The 21,650-nt window shown below is 35.6% G+C and overlaps 2 protein-coding genes across 2 annotated transcripts; both read left to right on the top strand.

Moving 5' to 3' along the window:
* The first annotated feature begins 1,001 nt into the window (after nt 1-1,001).
* On the top strand, nt 1,002-5,276 carry LOC113707321 (geraniol 8-hydroxylase-like). Its single transcript, XM_027229598.2, has 2 exons — nt 1,002-1,928; nt 4,485-5,276. Exons 1-2 carry the CDS (start codon nt 1,050-1,052, stop codon nt 5,103-5,105), a joined length of 1,500 nt encoding a protein of 499 aa, XP_027085399.1. The 5' UTR covers nt 1,002-1,049; the 3' UTR covers nt 5,106-5,276.
* A 10,315-nt stretch (nt 5,277-15,591) lies between these two features.
* Nucleotides 15,592-18,020, top strand: LOC113707133 (geraniol 8-hydroxylase-like). Its single transcript, XM_027229295.2, has 2 exons — nt 15,592-16,514; nt 17,144-18,020. The coding sequence occupies exons 1-2, from the start codon at nt 15,639-15,641 to the stop codon at nt 17,762-17,764; spliced, it is 1,497 nt and encodes a 498-aa protein (XP_027085096.1). The 5' UTR covers nt 15,592-15,638; the 3' UTR covers nt 17,765-18,020.
* Nucleotides 18,021-21,650: the final 3,630 nt, after the last annotated feature.

Raw genomic sequence — 21,650 nt, forward strand, 5'->3', positions numbered from 1 at the left:
AGCGATTAGGACTATGTTATTTTCATTTTTCCCCCTTCACTATGTTATTATTATTATTTTTTGGATAATCGTTAGCAGGGACGTTAATTGTTAGTTCATTTAAAAAGTTTCATTTTATCGGGAAGGTGTTTAAATGAAAACTGAGAGGGCTATAAATACAAATTTGTACATGTAATTTGTAGATTAGTTGTACTAACTGACACGGGGAACACCTTGAGAAAATTTATCAAAGAACCTAATATGTAAGTCAAGAATTCAATTTTGACCCAAAAACTTAAGTCATTAGGTTTCGGACCCTTACTTATATATTAACTGCTTTTTCTCTATCTCGCGGATCAATGTGGGACACAATCTTTTATTCATGAATCTAACAAATCTCTTCCTTTATGAGTAACCTCTCACATTAAATTCAAATTTACAAACCCTTCTTCGAGTCCACTTTAATACTCAATATAATCCCACCTTATCATCTAAGGTTATCTTTTCTCCCAAATATGGATCCACTCTTTTTCAACATCCAAACTGCATTCTGGACCCCTTCCAACCTTTGATTCCTTGGTCTAACACCAACCAAATTCCTTGGTCCACTATCAAAAAAAGAATTTTCACCGGTCCAATTTTGAAAAGAATCCACTTGCCCATGAGTAACTTAGTCTAGCAACCTGAAATTCTAATATCAATTTGATAGGGGGAAACACGTTGAGAGATTCCACCAAAAAATCTAATATGTAAGTTAGGAATCCAAGTCTGATCCAAAAATTTAAGTCATTAGATCTCGAATCCTTACTTATATATTAGCCGCTCTTTCTTTATCTCTCGACCAATTTACTCATGAAACTAACACTAACAATGGATGTCCATTTGAGCACTCAGTAAAATCTGTCAACAAAACATATTGTTGTAGCTAATGTACCCCACAAAGATTAAATAATCAGCCTGTATTGTCAAGTCACTGAAACTTTCCTGCCATAAATAAGAGGCACCCGTACATGAGTTGACTGCACAGTGCACTCAAGCACAACCAAATTGGGGAGAACTGAAAACAGAGAATGGAGCTGTACATTCTTCTTTTCTGCGTACCTCTCTTTGTAATCATCCTCAAACCATTTCTACATGGTTCCTCAGCCCCAAAGAACACCCCACCAGGTCCCAAAGGGCTTCCCATAATTGGTTCCCTTCTTGAACTCGGATCTCGACCAAACCAATCACTAGCTGTCTTAGCCAAAATTCATGGCCCAATCATGACTCTGAAACTTGGTTCCATCACGGCCATAGTAGCTTCTTCACCTGAAGCAGCCAAAGAAATCCTCCAGAAACAAGAACAAATCTTCTCTGACCGATCTGTCCCTGATGTGATCACCGCACAGCCTAACCCTCAAGCCACTCTAGCATGGGTCCCTGGCGACCAGCGGTGGCGCAACCGCAGACGTATATGCAGCACGCAAATGTTCACCACCCAAAGATTAGACTCCCTTCAACACCTGAGGCACAAAAAAGTTGAAGAACTCGTGCTGCACTTCAAGAAACATTCTGCACGGGGTGCACCGGTTGATATAGGTCGTGCTGCCTTTGCCACCACGCTTAACTTGATGTCGAACACAATTTTTTCCATTGACATGGTGGATCCAGAGTTTGAAACTGCTCAGGAGTTTAAGGACTTAGTTTGGAGGATCATGGAGGATGCAGGAAAGCCGAATCTGTCGGATTATTTTCCACTGATAAAATGGTTTGATCTTCAAGGAGTGAAACGTCATATTAGGCCTTCTTATCTAAGATTGCATCAAATTTTTGATGAAGTCATTGCGAAGAGATTGGAGGCTAGGAAGGTGGGGGAGAGCAGGAAAGATGATTTCTTGGATGTGCTTCTTGATCAGTGCGAAGAAGAGGGGTCTGGATTTAATCGTGAAACTATCAAGCCATTGATTCTGGTAAGTTTTTCTGTTATTGCTATAACATGTATAACTCATAGCATAATCATAGTTGTTTTAATGAAAATATTGGACTTTGAGATCTTTAAAATCAATCGTGTCCTTGGAACTAACAAACACCATTTGATTACTATGACGGTATAAGGAAAAATTATAGAAATGGACCAAATCATTCTTGGTGATTTCTACAATATTATCTAAAGTCAAACAAGAATTCTTTTTTTGTACTTGCTAACATCTGTAATAATTTAGTGCCCAACCCTTGAGAATTAGGTATATATGTGAAGGACTCCAATGAACTTGGAAATTGCGTCAAAGACTAATTTTAGAATCTCTCTTTTTTTTTTTTTTTGCGACCTTAAAATTTGTGTATTCATTTCATGATGATGCTTCACCTAATCAGTGTTATAGCCGCGTCAAAAATCGTGACTCCTTGGTTCGAGGATCACTGACCACAAGCATCCAAAATGAAACTTGACTTTTCATAGAATGATTTCTTACATAAGAGTAGAAATTCCACTGTTTTCACTTATAGGTCACATTTTTAGCTTCCTCGGTTTTTCCTTGTTCTTTCTTCCTTCTTTTATCATACTACGTTTTTTAATAGGTGAAGAAGGATGGACCAAATTGTGTGGAAACTTATTACATAGAAGAAAGAGAGGAACAAGAAAACTTTTGACTCGTCTTCTTTATTTGGATGTATTTGTTTCGTTTACTTTCTAGTCTTCACAATGGTAGACACATATCACAAACACAATTGAGTGATTAAACTAATTTGTGGGGCATTTGCGGGAAGTTTACATCAATTTTTTAAAAGGGGGTCAGGATGGCCGATTCAATCAGTTGAACTTATCAAACTCGAAAAGTTAATTGAGCTAGTTAAATCTAATCAAGAACTGATTGATTTTGGTCAAAATCAATAAAAACCCAATGGTTCAACCGATTTTCACTATTTTTTTCTTTTAAATATTTCAATTTCATCCAACATAGTCAATACTAAAATAAATTTTTTTTAAAAAAATTAAACTTTTGAACCGAGCTCGAACCGTGAACCGAAATTTCATTTGGTTTACTCCCCAATCCGGAAACATTAGTCTGGCTGTAAGATAGTACCAATAGGCTTAAACAATCAGCATCTCAATTCTGTTACCTGTGCTGCACCATGCCAAAACAAGTCTGATTATGATGCAATTGTAGCAAATCTTTGACTGTTTAGGTATCACACAAGATTCTATTTCAGGTTTTTGTAGGAGAAGAAGAAGATTTTATCACAATAAACTCTTGATTGCACCTTAGAATAAAATCTTGATTGCACGTTTTGCCCAAAAGACTCGGGAACTAGATAATTTTTTAAAAACTCCGCGTGTCATAAGCTGCAATAGCTAATCCGAAAGTCAACCTTAGGTAGCAAATTATATGTCGGTAAAGGCGGTGGAAACATATAATTGAATTATTAAATTATTTAGGTCGATCCTGTCAAATTATAATTGAAGTGTTTATTTGTTTATTTATTTATCAATCTGTCTAATGGATGCTCATAAATAATGTTAAGTTATATTTCAGGTGTTAAATTTTTGAAAATATAAGATTAATTAGAGAAAACGTATAAATGCAAGCGAATTAATTACGAAAAGTGTATAAATACAAGAGAAAGTAGTAATTATTAGTATGTATATGTACATGATAAATTGGATGCAATGTAGGTATGTTAACAAGTGCTCTATAACACTGGTTAGAAAACCCTTTATTTATTTACTTTTATACAGGAGCTAATTAAGAGTTATAACACTGCAAGGCTGTAAACAAATATAGTGACATTTGATGAGTCATAATAATACTTCTAAATTGAGGAAAATCCGAAAGCTAATAGGTGAAGATACCGCCCACCTACTCCTATGAAGCACACACGTATTGTGATCTCCACCTTCTTAACATATAGATCAAAATAAAACATAGGGAAGTCCTATATTGCTTTAGAATATTGTACTGATGAGATTAAATTCATCATTAAATATGAAATAAAAGCTATCAATTTTTAGATTATTTTAAGAATTTAAATCACTAAATGATAAATAACGTGACAAGATGTAAGTAAATTAAAATCATTAATTCTGTATCCAAAAGAGACGGTAGCATTTTCCTAAAACATATTAGAGCATTCGGAAATTGATTTTGACAATAGCAACAAAAATCCCCCAAAATACGTGCAATGCCATTAAGGGATGGTAAAATTAACAGGGATTTCAAATGACCTCTTGAGTGTTGAACATAATTGACACATGTAATTTGCCAAAAATGAAGACTATGAATTAATAGTAGTACGAGAAACATTTTGTCTAATAACTACAGTTGAGATTCTAAGAATTAAAGTTGTCAGTTCTTCTCCACTTATTTTATCTCCTACTCATGCCCTACTAAAAGGAAAAAAAAAAAATAGCACTAAATGCAAACACTCAACCCCCAACTAAATTTGACGAATCGTCACACTCTAATGGCCAGTATAGGCATTTATCATTTTCATATCTGTTTATCAATTAATGAATTCAACAATGATAGGACTTGTTTATTGCTGGAAGTGACACATCTGCAATAACTACCGAATGGGCAATGGCCGAACTGCTGCGAAAACCTGAGGCCATGGAAAAAGCAAGAGAAGAAATAATCCAAAAAATTGGTTTTGAAAGATCAGTGAAGGAATCAGACATTGATTTACTTCCATATCTACAATCTGTTGTGAAAGAGACCATGAGACTCCATCCTGCTGCTCCTCTACTATTACCATACAAAGCTAACAAGGATACTCAAATTTTTGGCTTCACCATACCTGAAAACAGCCAAGTTTTAGTCAACGCATGGGCGATTGCTAGAGATCCAAATCACTGGAAAAATCCCATATCTTTTATGCCTGAGAGATTTTTAGGGTCTGACTCTGGTTACAAAGGGAAGGATTTTGAATACATACCATTTGGGGCTGGAAGAAGAATTTGCCCAGGAATGCCGTTGGCTATTAGGATGGTCAATTTGATGTTGGCTTCCATTATTCAAGCATTTAAGTGGAAACTACCGGAAGGGACAACCCAAGAGAAGCTGGACATGGAAGAGGAATTTGGTGTCACCTTGAGGAAAGCTGTTCCACTTTGTGCAATCCCTACTTTTCAAGAAAATCTCAAATTTTAGATTATCGTATTGTCTTAGTCTTGTTGTTGGAAGCAAAAAAATATGAATCCATTATGTTTCACGTGTTGCTTTGTCGGTAGTATTTGTTCAAATGTTTCTACTGGAAATAATTTGTAGTGTAAGGTTGTTGCCTTAACCAAAATGACTATGAAAGAGTGTGTTTGGATGGAACTCTATTCGCAAAAAATTTTTTTTATTGCATCATAAAAACTTTTTTTAATAAATTTTTTTTTTTGACCCTCTTTTATCGCTTCTTCACCTAAAGCAGCCAAAGAAATCCTATGAAACAAGAAACCGTTATAAAATGTTTGTCTGATTATTTTTTCACTGATAAAATGTTTTTATGGGCAAAGTGTGGAAAGCCATACACAACTAAAAGCAGTTCTAAATCCTTAATTTATGACTGCATAGATATACATAGAGATTAATGAGATGATAAAACATACACCGATCATTCATAAGGCTAAAACTATCAGTATATATCCCATTGTGTTGCCTGGTGTCTCATGCAAATAGCAAGTCTGACTTTATATTAAACGAATCACAGATTACTAAAAGAAAGGGATCGATCACTCGCTATTTTATTTTTATGCTTCTATGCCAGAAGCTGCCTGTTTTATATATTAACCCTTGATATTTGCCAGAAAAGTCATGAGGTAGCTATATATTATAAGCCCCCCGGCAGCTCAGACGATTTCCATAGTCTCCTCTTTAGGAGCAGGTCTCAGGTTCGATTCTCGGGTGCTATCGTGCTGTGATTCTTGGGACAGGTTCTCACAACCTGGTTGGGGCGGGTTCTCACAACCTGGGAGGAGTGGTCTGACCCCTTAGGTGATTCTGCCCAGGTCTGGATATCTCTCAGTCTTAAAAAAAAAAAAAAAAAAAAAAGATGTATATTATAAGCTCCATGTTTCGTAATCACATGGTTCATTGATCATATAGCTGCTGTGCCTAGGAATGGCAATGGGGGCGGGTGCCCGCGGGGGGCTCTCGGGGCAGGGGTTGGGGTGGGGGGGTGGGGCGGGGGCGGGGGCGGGGGGAATTTTTTCCCCCCGCTTAGAAACGGGGCGGGGGGTGGGGGAGTATACCCCCGCCCCGCCACTCGCAAAACAAAAATATATATATATATATAATTATATATAATATGTAAGTTAATTAGTTATAAACTTATGATAATGATATTATTAGTTAGATGTATTATATAATGTATATTAGTTTATGTAATATAATTGATATTATCAATTATATGAATAATTATACATGTCTACTAATAGAATTTATTAATTAGTTATACTAAATTTACTAATACATTTATACTAAATTTCTAATTACACTTAATAGAATAACATTTTTTTCTCAAAAAAAAGCACAAACACAATAATGAATTAGTGATTGCATTTGTACTAAAAGTGAAAACTTGACTATTTTAGTTATATTTATTTCATCATATTGGATTGTATTCAAATAACTTCTGTTTGATTGTTTTTATGAGTTTCAATTGTAAAATTACAATGAATTATAATTTGGTGATGTGTTGATATTTTAGTACTTGATTATTTATTAAAATTTAATTATAATAAAATTTTATTAACCCCGCGGGGGAAGCGGGAGACGGGGGGAACTAATAGGCAACGGCCCCGCCCCAACCCCGCCCGTTGTCATCCCTAGCTGTGCCTATAAGCTTCAAGTCAATCTTAGGCGGTAATATATATTATGGCAAAGAAGGAAGAAAATGTTAGCAGGAGTATCTAAGTCAATCTTTTCGACAGAAACTTGAGAGTTTTAATAGTCTATAAACAAAATATAGCAGCATTTAATGAGTCATAATGCGTATCGACAGAGACAGGTTACTCCATTGTAGGGCTGCAAACGAATCGAGCCGCTCGCGAGCGGCTCGAGTCCAACTCGAGCTCGAACTCGAGCTCAGAATATTAAACTCGTTAGGATTCGCGAGCCGGCTCGCGAGCTTGAGTATATATATATATATATATTATTTAATAATAAAATTACGTATATTATATATAATTTTTTTATTTTTTATTTTTATAGTAAAATTACGTATATATCCTTAATATTTTATTATTTATTAAGAAAAAAAATATTATTTTATTTATTTTTTTAAAACTAAAATAATTTTTTTTTATTTTTTTTCGAGCTCGAGCTTGGTAAAATTTAGTCGAGACTCGGCTCGTTTGCAGCCCTATTCCATTGGCTGCACTTCGTCACGGGCTGCTGTAGGGCTACTTGGTGAAGAGTTTCCAGAACATTTTTATTGGTAGATGACTTGGACTTAAGATTTCCTAGAGAATGATGAGAATCATCTTTTGAAACTTTTTGGTAGATTATGAATTTCAGCATTTTTTTTACTATTAAAAATCTAAAATTTAGATGTAAAAATAAAAAAATTGATTATCTAAAATCAGGATCGATATTTAAGTGAAATAATAATAAAAGAAAACGAGCCCTAAGTGCACAATCCAAGCGAGCTTGTAGTGGGAAATTTGGTTTATTGTGCTCATTACTTCTTCTCTTGTATTGTTTGTAATAGTGCTGGTAGGTCTAGAAATATTGTCCTAAGGTTTTACATTCCTCATCTTTACAGTAAAATTATGCACCACATAAATTTGAATGTTTTGATTTTTTTTTCTTGTTATTTTATTTTGTATTTGTCAAGAACTTTTATTGATTTCCTAGAGGCAGAAGTAATGCTTTAACGCATGCATCTAGCAGAGTAACATTCTTAAGAAATTGATCACCCTTGGAATTACCAAATAAACTCTATGGCTTGGCAAATAACTCTTGATTACATGCTTTGCACAGAAAAAGTGGTAATCAACATAAATATCAAAAAGTGAAGTCTGAAGAATTATAAGTCAATCTTAGGCAGCAGAATTGTAAGTTAATATAATCAAACAAACTGAAGTCTGCAGTGGTATTGTGGAATATCAGCAGGCCTGCTGAAGTGGGATTGAGGAATAATATCATGATTTGATGTTAATACTATCATGGAACGCAGTAAAGAGAATGGACAACTGAGCATTGTATAGAATATGATCAACCAGACAGTTTCTGAATTTAGCTAGTTGTTTAGTTTTGTATTTTGTTGGTTTCAGTTGTATTCCGTGCTTGGCTTTTGCTTGATTTTGAGACTTTTCTCCTTTGTACGCACTTTCGGTTATTATATATATATATATATATATATATATATTGTGTGTGTGTGTGTTGGTATATACACACAGTACATACATACATACATACATAAATGTTAAAATATGATAACTTATGCATATAATAGAAGTTTTTACTATTTAAGTCAATATTCATGACAGGAACTTAAAGATTTTCCTAATCTTTAAATAAAGAAAAAAAATGCAGTTTTGGTTCTCAAAATTTGGCTCATATTCTATATTGGTACATAATATTTCGATCAAAACAAATTTGGCCTCCAAAATTTCCAATTTTATGCAAGTAACGGTCAAAATTAAAATATGGTTGGTCAAAATTAAAATATGGTTAGTCAAAACTTATGACTTTGCACTTTTTATCCCTAAGATTTGGAGTTTCAATCAATATGGTCCCTTAGGTTTTAAGTAAATATAAATACGATTTTAAAATGAAATGAAATGTGAATTAAATTGAATACATGATAGGCATGTTCTAAAATGTCTATAAAATTTTTCTAAAATCACTTTATTGGTACTGATAGGGTGTTAATTGTTAGTAATTTTATTGTTAATTTTTCCCTTTTATCCTTGCCAAATCTTTTCTCAATTCGGCGGGGACCACGAGCGAGTTAGTCATTGTTTTAGATTTGGGAGAGTTTTTCGTGCGGCCTTTTTGGTGCTTTCCTTTTGTTCGACAATAGTCTCGACTGGAGAAACGGTTTTTTCTTGATTATTTACTGAGAAACGTGATGTCTTGGAATTCAATTAAATTACGTGGAGATTTTTTTATGCGGCGTGGCTAAGGTTTTCATCTAGTCAAGAATGAACGCGATGATGTAGTCCCGAATATCTGTGAGATCCAATTAGTTTTCATGTATTCCTTAATTTGTTAATATTTGCACGTTGTCTACTTGAATTTACATGGGATTATTTTGTTAATTGGATGTCAAGGGCCCGATATTCAATGTAACTTATTAATCTCCTGTCAAATTAGTCAATTAAATCCGTAATTGTTTAATCGATTAATATTAGTGGCAACTAACGTTTTTACAAACTAGGGGAACGTGCAATCTAATTTAAATAACCGTCGTAGCATATAATTGGTTGGTTAGGTTTTTCTAGTTTTTAATGTAATTGGGGAATTAATTCCTACGGTCATACCTAGGAGTATTTTCTGGTTATGGGTGATCAATGGTCATACCTTGGTTATCAATAAATTAAGGAAAAATTGGTTATCAGAGCTCGTCGACGACTCTAACTAACCTATTAATAAATTAAGTGAACCTCCCTTGCATCAATGATCGAATGAATGGACTGTGTCTGAGAAGTTGTATCCTTGACTAGAATTTATCTATTCTTGATTTAATTCCTGTCTACATTCGTACTAGTTAATTATTCATTTTTAGTTGAATTGCTTAATTGTTTTTAGCTTTATTCCGATAAAACCCCCCCATTCTCAATTGGAACTCCAAAGAGACAAATATCCCCAATCTCTGAGAAAATGACCCTACTTGCCTTGTTTATAAATCAATAATTATTTGTGAATAAACAATCCCATTCGGGTATATCAGATTAAGCAAACCCTTCGGAAACATGGTAAATCAAGTAACCCATTGCACACCTAGAGTCTCAACTCTAATACTTCGAATTGGGTTTTGATTACTCCGGTTGGCAACTAGGTTTATTTTTAATTTTTATTATTGCATAGGCATCAACAACCTGTCAGGCACTACAATATACTAAAGAGAAATTCTTTGTTAAACTAGTTACAATTGAATAATGGTGTATAATATATAAATAAATATTAGTGGAAGAAGGGGAGAATACTATTCTTAACACATAACGCTATTCTAACTACAATTGTACAAATCCTTGGAATACTTGTGGGCATAGATTTCAACGGTTGTAGTATGAAGCTAAGATTAAAATAACTAGTGAAGGTAAGTATCAATAGGAAGTGCTTTCAGCTATTTTTAAACCAAAAAAATTTCCTTTTGTTTTTTAAACTGTTTTCTTCCTATTCAAACTAGGGCTGCAAACGAGCCGAGTCGAGTCGAGCTTTGAGCTAATCGAGCCGAGCCTCGACTAAATTTTACCAAGCTCGAGCTCGAGCTCGACGAGCTGGCAAATTTCGAGCTCGAGCTCGACTCGAATCAAGTCGAGCCGAGCTCGAGCTCGAGCTCGAGCTCGAAAAAAAATAAAAAATAAATATTTTATTTAAAAAAAAATAAATAAAATAATATTTTTTTCTTAATAAATAATAAAATATTAAGGACATATACGTAATTTTACTATGAAAATAAAAAATAAAAAAATATATATAATATAGTTAATTTTATTATTAAATAAAAAATATATATATATATATATATATATACCCAAGCTCGCGAGCCCGCTCGCGAGCTAACGAGCTTAATATTCTGAGCTCGAGCTCGAGCTCGAGTTTGACTCGAGCCGGCTCGAGCTCGACTCGAGTTCGATTAACATCGAGCTCGACTCGAGCTTGACTCGAGCCGCTCGCGAGCGGCTCGATTCGTTTGCAGCCCTAATTCAAACCTAATGATCCATTGATAAAGTAATAAAACAATTGTTTAATGTTTATCAGCATTGATAACTTTATTGAACAATTCAAATACTTTTGTGAAATTGCCTATTTCATTTGAAACTTATTGATAACCTATTTAAGTGAATAAAGAAAAAATTATAAAATTATCAACTTGTCTTACATTTGGTATATTTTGCTCTTTTTTTTTAAAGAAGAATCGATTTTATTGCCTCAAAAAGGTTCTTGAGGGGGACAAAAGCCTGACCTCAACAGTACAAGTTAGCTACAAGACACCTACTTACTTTACTCGACGTCGGCGAATAGAAGGGTATGATAGTTTATCCAACCGATATTCGCCTCTAGCTACACTTGGAAGGTCCCTGAAATATTCATAAATACATACCGACTCAACCAAGGCACACCCCACATTGGCCAAAACATTCGCAACCTTATTGGCCTCGCGATAGCAATGCTTGAACTGTATACTCCCCTGAAAGAACTCGCAACATTGCTCAATCTCATAACTAATCGTCCATGAACATTGGTAACCGTTCCTCAGAATCTGAATGAGCACTAGCGAAGCCGACTCAACAATCAATTGCTATAAAAAGTTCCTCTGGGCACACAGACGCAGCCCAAGCACTAATGCTTTGGTCTCGGCCTGCAAGTTAGTACCAACATCAAAGCAACCAGCGAAAGCGAAGATGAACTTCTCCAAGCCATCCCTAAGAATTCCCCCGCCACTACTCAACCCCGAGTTTCCTTTGGAGCACCCATCTATGTTAAGTTTAAACATTGCCAGCCCTGGAGGCTGCTAATGAACCAGACGAAACTTAAACATATCAGGCCATTGCTCCACCGATCCCAAGAATTGGAGCCAAGATGCGACCTGTTGTAATTCACCAAATTTCATCCAGTAATCATCCTTCAAGTTATGAAAAACAGCTCGACAAACGGATCGGACATCCTTGATAATCCCTTCAAACACTGCTGAATCCTCGCCTTCCACAAATTCCAACACACAAAAACGGGTAGGAGCCGAAAGACAAATTTTAGCCTTGCAGACTTAGTAGGCTACCACCAATTCGCCAAATGTACGCTTAAATGCTCTTGAGCCAAGTTAAGACTAGAGACAGACCCGAGAGACCTAAAATACGTCCAAACCACCTTTGCGAGATCACCTGACATGAACACGTGCTGTAGCGTTTCAACAGTAGGCTCCACACAGGAAAAGCATTTAGACCATAAGTGAATCGAAAATCGGGTTAAAATATCATCTAAAGGCAACCGTCCCCGTAACAACTGCACCATAAAGAAGGTAATTTTTAGAGAGATGTGGGGATGTCAAACCTGCCTGAACATGAAGGACGAGGGTTTAGCCTCCCGCATCTCTTGGAAGACCAAAAATAATGAGAAACTCCCAAAAGATGACCCCGTCCACACCATCTTGTGCACCGAAGAGGTACCGGGGATTGGCATGCCCACCACAGCCTGGATTAAATCAGGCGGAAGGACATGAGATAACAAACGGCTATCCCATGCCCTGCCCACAATAAAGTCGTGGAAGGACAAATGATCCTACACCTCCGCTCGAAGATATAATGCACCTGAACCCGTCCAGTTGTCATACCAGAAGTGGCAGAAGCCACTATAAGGTCTCTAAAGTATAAATAACTCCGCAAATCCCCTAATGTCCAACATGCAGTGCCACGTTGCTGAACTAGGAGATCTGAGGCCAACTTGACAAGGGTGAGTGTCATGACAATATTTGGCTTTCATGAACACAGCCCACAGGGAGAGATTCTGCCTAAAGGTCCATCACAACTTGCAGGAGAAAGCCCTGTAAGTGTCGTTAGTCGACTGAAACCCAACGCCACCCTCCTCTGGGGGGAAACATAAGTCTCTCCACCGAATCCAATGAAACCTCCTAGACTCTTCAGACGTCCCCCACAAGAAATTAACACATACCCGGTCAATCATACGAAAGATACTTTTTGGCATGATTCCTGCAGCCAAAGGTGAATGGAGACAAATGATTCGAAACTTCAGGGACCTTAACTATTCAATTCCAAAAAACGGAGACAAAAAATGCAAAATCAGAGCTATTGATTGATGGCAAAGTGATTTTGACCATTAGAATTTTTGAATTAAGGAGATCAAATTTGTTTTAGTCAAAACATTAACAACCAGTTTGGTACCTAGCCAAATATTAGGGTCGAAAACTGCATTTCTCCTTAAATAAATCATGGCCGGATGCAATTAGTTGTAATTTATAGTACTTCTTAGTTGTGGAAAATCTGAGAGCCGGATAAGTCAATACGTCAGGAAAAATTAATTAAAGCCTTTTCCACCATGAAAAGCTCGAGCATTACCCATAATTCGAACTTGGCTTAAACTAGACTAAATAACCACATAAGATTTGAAATTAGAAGCTACGGAATTCAGCTCATTACAAGTTCATCTGTGTTCGAATCAAAAAATAAACAAACCAAGGTTAAGATGTATTAGCAACTCCAAATTCTCTTTAGTCCGTGGGGCTTTAAGTCAGGAATAACAAGTCATCTGTATTCAAATCGTACGTCTGACAAATCGACGTGAAAACAACTGCAATGAACCTTAGGGACTTGATTTGATGAAACTAGGTCTGGAAAGATATTTTTCTTGCTCTTTTCTCTTTTTTTTTTAAGGAAAAAACCTTTAAAAAAAAGAAAAAGAATTTGTCCAATAGTTTGGTATTCGTTAAGAGGAGCATTAGGCATTGATTTTTTTTTTTTCAAAAAGTTATACCTAAAATTTATAAATGTAAGGGATTGTAAATTAAAGCACGTGCACTTAAATAGTAAATCAAGTATATTATCGAGTGTCCATTAAACCTCTATGAAGGAAATCCTTTCAAAAACTATTTGAGTTGCTAATATTCCCCATAATACTAAATCTTAATTGCATACGAGAATCAAAATAAAGAAACATGTATTTTTTTTAAAAGCAATGTTTAGTTGACATGCAAAGAACTTGACCATAAGGCTAGTGGTAATATCTTGATTCTTTAATCTTAATGCAATTGGATGAATGCAAATAATGGCCTTCCAACTCGATTCTTGCATGACATTCAAGAGTAAGATGCACCCAATATCGGAAGAAACATGAAGCCACCATATTCTTATACTTTTTGTTTGACGTTTAAAAACCAAGTTCCAAGTATTTTTATTTTATTTTTACCAAAGTTCCAAGTAAACACTTAAATTTCTTTTGAAAACTAAGAAATTTTTCAATCCAAATTAGTTGTATGTAAAACAACCACACAATATCATACTCTGTGCCCCTGGGTAAATAATTTCATGGGCGGAACGCTTTAATTGAGAATGTTTACTTGTCAATTTGGAAACAATATAGTGTCTCTTTTTTTTTTTTTTTTGTCAATCTGTAACATCTACGCACTATTCCTATTCTAATCTGTAGTAGGCGAAAGCCCAACTAGACAAAAAAGAATTTGAGGGAGAGAAACCCATCTCTCCAGTGGCAAAAATTTTATTTTATGTTTTGTCTGGTGACTGACTCACCTAAAGTGATTTCATGAGAAAACCAGGACAGTTGCTATGCACGATCTCAGTTTGTGAAGTTAGATGTTAAAGTCTCTCAAACTCTCCGGATTAACTCACCCTAAGCAATTCAAACTGGAAATGGAAAGGGAAACTTTGCGCTGTGCTTAGGTTTCAAATAATTGTCTTTCGGCCGCTCATGCAGATTGAACTTTGATGGAAAAGGTATACGGGTCCGTTAAGCCTGCAAGACCAATAATCTTTGTTCATAAACAATTTAATTTCGTGATTCTTGCAAGAAGATGACAATGCAAATTTCAACTTAATCATTTTGGAAAGACAATTCAATCCAGACAAAGCATATTAAACACGGATTAGGAGCACGGACAGCTGTCAGTGATAATAATCCTAAACGGTATAACATTTTTTGAATAAGTTATAATTTTATGTAAATTACTTATAAAATTTTACAACAGAGATACAATCATTATGCATGAGAGTCGAATATACAGTAACGGAATATTATGTCTTTATTGTAATGATGTACAAGCTGTTTATTTAAACTTACAAAATATTTAAAAAAATATTCCACTGTTCAGGAACAGTAGATCTAACAATTGTTCCTCCCCGGTCCATTAAACACAAGAAGTTGCTAAGGTAGTCCGAAAAGTTGCTAGCCATTTCCTTTCAGCTTCATACTAGGATAAGCACACAGGACTTAGCAACAAAACAGATCCAGACAAAAATGAGTAGGTGGAAGAGCGGCAGAGGGTGCTCGATCTGTTGCCATACCATATTTCCTCCATATGCACGATTCCGCAGTTGGTTGCTCTGTGCATAAAGAAGGATCAAGGATTAGAAGAGACAGTCTTGCATCAAAATAAATTCTGGTTCCTGAAGTTGAGATATTGCTTCCACCAGGATTTGTCTAGAATAAAGAGAGAGTCTAGCTTTCGAACCAATATTCTTTGATTTAGTCTTTAGAACTACAGCTGGACGTGTCTCAAATTATTTCAAATTAAAGACCGAACGGCGACCTACAATGCCCTGCATTGACTACAATTGTTTGCATATAGTTAACTTCTTCTCTAGTTAGTTATCTTCTCTCCATTATCGAAAATTAAAATCCCATAAAAGATTCCAGCATGCTACCATCTCCAATTGGAACCGGAACTATATTACCAGTCATTGAAACTTTCACCTCTTTAATTTCTATAAATAGGAACCACAAGTTTAGTACAAAGTGCAATCAACACAACCTAATTTGAGAAAGCAAAGAGAGAAAATGGAGCTACACATCCTTCTTTTCTGTATCTCTCTTTTCGTATTCATTATGAAACCATTTTTCCACGGTTCTTCATCCAGGAAAACCCCACCAGGTCCTAAAGGCCTTCCCATAATTGGTTCGCTTCTTGAACTTGGACCTCGACCAAACCAATCACTAGCTGCCTTAGCCAAAATTCATGGCCCAATTATGACTCTGAAACTCGGTTCCATCACAACCATTGTAGCTTCTTCACCTGAAGCAGCCAAAGAAATCCTCCAAAAACAAGAACAAGTTTTCTCAGACAGAACTGTCCCTTGTGTGGTCACCGCTCAGCCTTACCATAAAACGTCTCTAGCATGGGCCCCCGGCGACCAGCGGTGGCGCAGTTACAGACGTATATGCGCCACTCAAATGTTCACCAACCAAAGATTAGACTTGCTTCAGCCTTTGAGGCACAAAAAAGTTGAAGATCTCATGTTGTACTTCAAAAAACATTCTGACTCGACAGCTCCAGTTGACATAGGTCGGGCTTCTTTTGCAACCGCGCTTAATGTAATATCCAGCACAATGTTTTCCATTGACATAGTGGATTTAGACTCTGAGAATGCTCAGGAGTTTAAGGATTTGATTCTGGGGATCACGCATAATGCTGGGAAGCCAAATTTGTCGGATTATTTTCCACTGATAAAACCGCTTGACTTGCAAGGAGTGAAACAAAATATTAGACCTTTTTATCAAAGGTTGAATGAAATATTTGATGACCTAATCTTCAAGAGATTGGAGGCCCGAAAATCTGGGGAGAGTAGAAAAGATGATTTCTTGGATGTGCTTCTTGATCAGTGCGAAGAAGAGGGGTCTGGATTTAATCATGAAACTATCAAGTCACTGAGTACAGTAAGTTCTCTTTCTGTTACACTAATTCATGGGATCAAATTAGTCAAACCATAAATATACATGCCATTTCATGCTGAAGGGATTTTAATTTAGAATATTCTTGACTTTCTACCAAAAAAAAAAAAGAACATTGTTAAAGAGCAAAAGGAGTCGGAGAAAATTTAACTTCGACAGCTTTCTTATTTGGTATATGTTCTTTTCTGTTTCTAGTCTCTACAAAATCTATAGATATATGTCTCAAAAGGGATTATTAATCTATATAGAGAGGTCAGGAAGATTATGCACCACTAACCAACACGTACGACAGGGACTTGTTGGAGTTGTGATAGTCTATAAACTTAAATGTAGAATCAGCGAGTCATAATGCTTCTTAATTGAGTTTCGAATAATTAACCAGATCAGGACGTAGAGTTTTAATAATAAAGGTATAGTATGACGAGTCATAGTACTTCTTAATATTATCTGACAACTGATGGTAGTCGATTGGTAGTCCTCAACTCCTCATTATTAATTCTTCAAGAAATTTATCCCTTTATAATTCTTCCCCACCGGTACTTGCGATTCCAAATTTGCATTTAGCTAGTATAGCTTATATCATCATTGCCATGACATTGATCTAATAATGATAGGACTTTTTTATTGCTGGAAGTGACACAAATGCAATATCAGTAGAATGGGCAATGGCTGAACTTCTTCGCAAACCTGAAGCCATGCAAAAAGCAAGAGATGAAATAATTCAAAATATTGGTTTTAAAAGGTTAGTTAAGGATTCAGACATTGATCAACTTCCATATCTTCAAGCTGTGGTGAAAGAGACCATGAGACTCCATCCTCCTACTCCTCTGTTAATACCGTACAAAGCTAACAAGGATACTCAAGTATTTGGCTTCAACGTACCTAAAGACAGCCAAGTTCTAGTGAATGCATGGGCCATTGGAAGAGATCCGAGTTATTGGGAAAATCCCGCTTCATTTTCTCCTGAGAGATTTTTAGGGTCCTGTTTGGATTTTAAAGGGAGGGATTTCGAGTACATACCATTTGGTGCTGGCAGAAGAATTTGTCCTGGAATTCCACTGGCTATCAGGATGGTTAGTCTGATGTTGGCTTCGTGTATTCAAGCATTTAGGTGGAGATTGCCTGAAGGAATAGCTCCAGAGAAATTGGACATGGAAGAGCAGTTTGGTTTAACCTTGAGAAAAGCCGTTCCACTTTGCGTTATCCCCATACTTGAAGAAAAACAAAAATTTTAGAACTACGGTATATCGGCAAGAATAAAGGGGTATATATGTTTCACATTGTTCTGCCCTTTTGGTCAAAAAATGCTGTAGTAGTACTATATATCAAGTATCTACTGGTGTAGCGGGTTTATCTTTGTATTTGCCTACCGTGATCTTCGTCAAGAATGTTTGTTGTGTTTGTTTTATGGGGGATAACCCCTTGTAAGACTTTTGCTGTTAATCAGAAAAAGTTTCTGGGAAAAGAGAAAGTATCAAATTTAAGCTGTAATATCGTTTGTACTTGAAATACATAGTCTAAGATTATTGTCTTAAAAACAAAAATGGGCGTCTTAGCCAAAACTATTTACCAGCGACCCTGTTTATTATGAGGCTTCGCATTATCAAAAGATGGTAGCAAAAATAATTTAATGCAGGTAAACCACCTAAAAGTAACTTGAATCTGCTCCATGTCTGAGCTGTCAATTCACTAAGTTTAAACAGTGTTTTAAAACTCGGGTTGAATCGGTCGGTTTGACAGGTTGGACAGTGAACCGGTCATGGTTCCATCCAATTCATATTTTGAATTAATTGAATTAAGAGTTGAAGAGAACCGCGTGAACCGTTCAAACTGGAATGAATCGTTGAACTGGCAATTTTTTTGTTTTTGTTTATTAAACTAAAAAAGAAAAGAATAGGTTCTTATTAACTCCAAAAACTAGTCACTAAGTGTCACATTCACTCACTTTCTTTTCATTTTTTGCCGTTTGTCAAGTTTACATCTCTACTTTCTAATTTCCCAACTTCATCCAGGCTCCAAGTTTCTTTTTTCTTTTAACAAAGTTGCAATCCTTAATTTCCAAAGCCATGATTAAAGTTTAAATTCACAATGTCTAGTTGTTAAAGACATGAATTTTATTTAATTTCAGAATATTGTAGTATTATTAGGTAGGATTTAAGATTATATTTCGGTAGACAAAATTGAGATAAAATTTATTTGTATGAACTTATAATTTAAAAAATTTATTTGTGAAAGTCCAAGTTCTTTAAAAATATTAAATTTTTTATCAAATAAAATTTTAAATTAGTCCATTAAATGTCATATTCTATGCATATATATATATATATATATATATATATATATATATATATATATATATATATATATATATATTATATAACATATTTTTTAAAAAAATCTTTGAACCAGAGTTGAATCGTGACTCGAACACCTTGCCGGTTCAATTAACAGTCCAAGTTTGAAATCATTGATTTTAAACACTGATCTCCTTTGATTGACATTTTCTTGGCGATGGTCACCTATGAAGAAAACAAAGATCACTTATTTTTCCAACTCCAGAAGAATTGTTGAAGTTGAACAAACCTCTCGCGGTAATGGGAGTAAGCACAAGTATTTTATTCTGCAGGATCCATAAGGAAAAATTGGTGAGAAGGCAGTCTAATCCAAGTAGATTTGGCTCTAAGAGCAAATTGGGATACAAATATCGTTTCTGCTGACCTGAATAAAAGCTAGTAGCAAATTGGATCACATTTGAAGCCTATTAAAATTAAGGAAGGCTAAATGTTGAAATAGAAAGACTGAAGGACGCAAAGCGAGACAGAGAAACGGTGAAGAGGAGCATAGAGTATAGCAAAAATAATTTGTAAGTGAGAGATATGGTTGATCTAAGAACTTCCTCTTCACAAGTCACTCTCTTTTTTGAATTGGACGACAAAAATTGTGAGTAAAGATTTAGATGAATCTATTGTGATTTATAGAGAAGCATTATTAAAGCATTTTTACTAGTGAGTTTGGGCAATGAGTTTTAGTTTCTCAACAGGTATAAATTCCACGCAAAAAGAGAAATTCGTCCGACTATTACGTAAACTCCAATGTAGATAATCTTATAGACTCAGTAGAATCAACTTGCACAGTGCTCAAAATCCTAGACATCAAGAATGGATGAAAAAAGGGCAAGAACGATTATTAATACAACTGTAGTATCTTGTGAATAAGATATAATTAGTTATTAACCACTTGTATAATTTCATGATAAAGACTACAACCTAATATTACACAGCTGTTGTAATTTGTTCAAAAGTTGTTTTATTGTTCAACAACAATAATACTAGCAATAGTTTCAGTCCATTTTCCCGACAAGGGATAGGGAAGTTTTGATGTTCATCCTCAATATTTCTAGCTGCAAGCCACTTATAGCAGGCTGTTGACAGGTTCCTTACATTCTCTTCGTGGTTTTCTTCACGAAGTAGCCATCACTTGTGAAAACATAACTGTGTAATAAATCTAAACTCTGACATTTATCCTTCACGCTAACACTACATTGTTTTTCTTTTCTTGATCTTTTTTTTTTTTTGAATTAAATGCAGATTTCTGTCCTGGCAAAGCATATTATAAAGAAGAAGTCCCGAAGGTTATCCCAAGTTCCCAGAAGCAAGGATAAGCACAGACTTAGCAATAGAACGGCTAGCCACCAAAAGGCCAACCTCCACACACACACACACACACTCACACAAAAAGAAGAGGAGGAAGAGTTATCTGTGATGCCATAGCATAGATATCCTTCCACATGCACGAATCCCTGTTGGAATCTTTGAACACAAGGACAAAGGAATTCTAGCCAGGAACAATTTTGCAACATGTCAAAAAAAAAAGAAAAGAAAAATCTGTTTCCTTGGAATGTTGCTTCCAGCATAATTGACCTACAAGAAGAAGAGAGCCGGTTTTCAAACCAATGCTGTACTATAATTTATATATTTTAAAACTAGACGGCCTCCAAGAAACATAGAGACGAAATTGACAGGACAAGCTACTTATTTCTATGTAATCAATTCTAGAATGGTTATATCAGCTAATAAACAATTTTTCTTAGCTGCAGGCTTGCAGCATGGATGGCTCCCCGCATATGATATACAAAAATTCATAAGTGTTTCGGCTCCATTTATCAACGCCCCGAAAACGTTCGAGCATGCTACCAAAACTTTCTTTTTCTTGATAAAAGAAGATCATTATATTAATTGCTGAATACTTTCTGGACACAGCCGTTTGTCTTATGATGCACTATTAATCTAGCAGTACAGGAAGTTATAAGAAATGCGACGATATTTATAATGGCTTGATCATAGCTAAAATGTTATTGGTTCAATCTGGAGATTTGCACGTCGTTGAAGTTAACGATGAAGTGACTATGATGTTTTTGCTTAATGCCAGGGTAAAATGCAGTAAATTGAGATGATCCTAGTAAGGCAGAATTGGCGCGATGACTGAAGGAAACAATTGTCTGACTTTAATGAAAGGTAAGTAATTAAAATTGTCACAGAAGTGGATTTCCGCTAGCTAGTTTGAGGTGTTTCTTTTGAGGGTCCAAGTTGCCTTCTACAAATAGCATTCAAAAACTCTCTTTTGTTCCCCTTCAGTTCGTCGAAAACAAAAAGGAAATTTTTTTTTTCGACACGGTGGATCCAAGGGGATCAATGAAAAACTCGAAAAGAATTGAATCGCTACCAGACCAGATGAGTGCATTTGCACTTGCTAGTGAATTTTTTTAGAAAATCCTGAAGAAAAATGTAGGTCATGAAATTTGATCTCTTATCCATCCAAGGAGACCTTTAAGCCTCTCTTGGTGGCCAATTACTCTAGAGGTAGTCTATTAGAAAAAAAAATGCAAATTAGCATTCCGGCAAAGCATATGATACGCAGGAAGTTGCTACCATTGTCCCAAGAAGGTTGCTATAGCTAGTTCCTTTCATCCGGGTACTAAGATAAGTGCGGGACTCAGCAAACAGAACGGCCAGCCACAGAAAGACAAACATCCACAACAAAAATGAGTTAGGTGGAATAAGTACATTCCTGCAACTTAAACAAATTCTATCCATATTCACGAATCCATTTGGATGCTTTGGA

Source organism: Coffea arabica, chromosome 8c, assembly GCF_036785885.1.
Source record: "Coffea arabica cultivar ET-39 chromosome 8c, Coffea Arabica ET-39 HiFi, whole genome shotgun sequence".
Lineage (NCBI taxonomy): Eukaryota > Viridiplantae > Streptophyta > Magnoliopsida > Gentianales > Rubiaceae > Coffea > Coffea arabica.

Bases quoted from the DNA above. Each gene is read 5' to 3' on its own strand.
- LOC113707321 (XM_027229598.2), top strand. From the start codon at position 1,050: ATGGAGCTGTACATTCTTCTTTTCTGCGTACCTCTCTTTGTAATCATC. The intron at 1,929-4,484 runs GTAAGTTTTTCT...CAACAATGATAG, and splicing joins CTATCAAGCCATTGATTCTG to GACTTGTTTATTGCTGGAAG.
- LOC113707133 (XM_027229295.2), top strand. From the start codon at position 15,639: ATGGAGCTACACATCCTTCTTTTCTGTATCTCTCTTTTCGTATTCATT. The intron at 16,515-17,143 runs GTAAGTTCTCTT...TAATAATGATAG, and splicing joins CTATCAAGTCACTGAGTACA to GACTTTTTTATTGCTGGAAG.